Source organism: Etheostoma cragini, chromosome 22, assembly GCF_013103735.1.
Source record: "Etheostoma cragini isolate CJK2018 chromosome 22, CSU_Ecrag_1.0, whole genome shotgun sequence".
In the NCBI taxonomy this organism is placed as follows: domain Eukaryota; kingdom Metazoa; phylum Chordata; class Actinopteri; order Perciformes; family Percidae; genus Etheostoma; species Etheostoma cragini.
Genome location: NC_048428.1, coordinates 22,310,443 through 22,312,888, shown reverse-complemented (window position 1 = coordinate 22,312,888; position 2,446 = coordinate 22,310,443). Strand labels below are relative to the sequence as shown.

At 49.4% G+C, this 2,446-nt stretch overlaps 1 protein-coding gene across 1 annotated transcript in view; it reads left to right on the top strand.

The window, feature by feature from the left end:
• The window catches only part of LOC117938306 (ras-responsive element-binding protein 1-like), a 21,412-nt gene that overhangs the window by 10,306 nt on the left and 8,660 nt on the right, over positions 1 to 2,446 (top strand). Inside the window, exons 4-5 of the mRNA XM_034862827.1 lie at positions 545 to 829; positions 1,406 to 1,877. Coding sequence (XP_034718718.1) covers positions 545 to 829; positions 1,406 to 1,877 — 757 coding nt within the window. The remainder of the gene's footprint in view (positions 1 to 544; positions 830 to 1,405; positions 1,878 to 2,446) is intronic.

Here is a 2,446-nt window from a genome sequence, read left to right as displayed (position 1 = left end):
GTGTGTATAGAGCAGCATATCTCCACCAGACTCCATGTAAATAATCAATACTTTTAGTGTGTATAGAGCAGCATATCTTCACCAGACTCCATGTAAATAATCAATACTTTTAGTGTGTATAGAGCAGCATATCTCCACCAGACTCCAATAATATTACAGCTGCTTACAAGTCACTAGTCACTATTAAAACTAAACTGGGAGCAACGGACGTCCTCCCCCCTCCAGCTTCTCTCCCCAGCAAGTGAAACGCGCCCCTCAAATCGGAACATACCATTTCCACATGTAAATGGGTGATTTAAGAGTTTATTTCAACCAGACCAGAGACGGCTTTTAGTGGTTTTTATTTTGCTTCTGTCCACTTTGAATGAAGTGACTTTTACGATCATTAAGGTACTGTTACGTTACATTGCCGCTTGTTTTTCGCTCAGTACTAGACCAAGACTGTTGTTTCCATCAGTAACTTAAACACAGAAACATGATAAAATAGGGCCCAGGTTGACAAAGGACCCTTATTTTATTTTAATCCACCTCTCGTTCCCTGCAGGTCTGGTGCGAGACGAACCTTCGTCGCTGCATCAGCAAGTTCCACCGCTTCGTCTGTGACTGCTGCGACAAGGCGTTCCCCCTCCGCTCGGCCCTGGACCTCCACAAGACCGTCTCCCACGGCGACAAACCCGCCGCCGGCGACCCCACGGAGATGGAGGACGAGGCGGCGGACGGAGACGCCGAAAACGGCGATGACGCCGCCAGCCCGGACGTCGAGAAAGAAGTCCCGCCCTCGGAGCAGGCCAGCTTCCTGCAAGCGCTCGGTCTGCAGCACGTTTCTCAGGTAAGACCCGGAAACACAACAATATTATTATTATTATTATTATTATTATTTCTAATAATATTATTATTACTAGAGCAGCCCACAAATGAACTTACGTCACCACATGCAGCAGGGTAGGTGTGGGAAGTTTGTAACTCGCCGATGTGAGTCGAGTGCAGATGTGACAACAAAATGACGATAAAGATCTATTTATTTTGGTTAAATAAAACCAAATGGCGCCCTGGAGATAGAATATAATAGAGAGACTTTATTGTCATTATACACAAGGCAGGACATGTGGAACGAGATGAAGCTTTACAGAGTCAACACGAAATATAAAAATATAAAATGTAAGCAGTGCAGGGGGGACGTGGTGCACAGTCCTGAGAGCTATATATACATAATCTATTAAATATATAACATTTTATATAAAATAGTAAGAAAGATAAATTCAAATAATATAGTTATTTGTGCATCAAATGTCCTGTTACTTAAATATTACACAGTAATGAGATTAAGTGGTAAGTATTAAATGTTGCACTGTAATGAGATTAAATTGACCCAGAATGTCCTCTAATGGATGCGGTCTGTCCCCAGGTGAAGTCTGGTCCCACAGACGATGAGATCCATCAGGCGCACCTGGACAGCATCAAGGTGATCCACGTGGAGCCGCCGTCCTCCAGCCTCCCCCAGGAGCCGGCCTCGGCCTACCTGTCCGGGGGTCTGGGGCTGACCCTGGGTCTGGGCGTGGGGGGTCTGGCGACCCTCAGCATCCCCCTGCTGGAGGCCTCGGGCTCGGCCTCGGCCCTGCAGGGCCTCTCGCAGAAGGACGCCATGAGCCTGCTGTCCCTGCAGCCCTTCCAGAGCGGCTTCCTCCTGCAGCAGGACGGCGGCGCCGCCACGGCCAGCGCCGCCTCGTCGGGGGTGAAACCCGGGGAGGGGGGGGGCGCCGGGATCATGGAGCTGGCGGACATTCAGCAGATCCTCAAAGTGGCGAGCGCAGCGCCCAATCAGATGGGACTGTCCCTCCCAACGTTGGCTAAAGCTCCCGGATTCACGGGAGGTCAAGGTGGGCTGGAGATGCGTGTTGTTGTGTTGTTGTGTCAGTCAGTCAGTCAGTCAGTCAGTCAGTCAGTCAGACAGACAGACAGACAGTCAGTCAGACAGTCAGACAGACAGTCAGTCAGTCAGTCTGTCAGTGAATCAGACAGACAGTCAGTCAGTCAGTCAGTCAGACAGACAGACAGACAGACAGTCAGTCAGTCAGACAGTCAGACAGACAGTCAGTCAGTCAGACAGTCAGACAGACAGTCAGTCAGTCAGACAGTCAGTCAGACAGTGAATCAGTCAGACAGACAGACAGTCAGACAGACAGTGAATCAGTCAGTCAGACAGACAGACAGACAGTCAGTCAGTCAGACAGACAGACAGTCAGTCAGTGAATCAGTCAGTCAGACAGACAGACAGTCTGTCAGTGAATCAGTCAGACAGTCAGTCAGTCTGTCAGTGAATCAGTCAGACAGACAGCTAGTCAGTTAATTAGTAAGTCGGTCAGTCAGTGAGTCAGTAAGTCTTCTCTCTAGCCCCCCCCCAGTAGGAGCGTTCCCACCATGAATCCTGCAGCAACGCAGGTTCAAA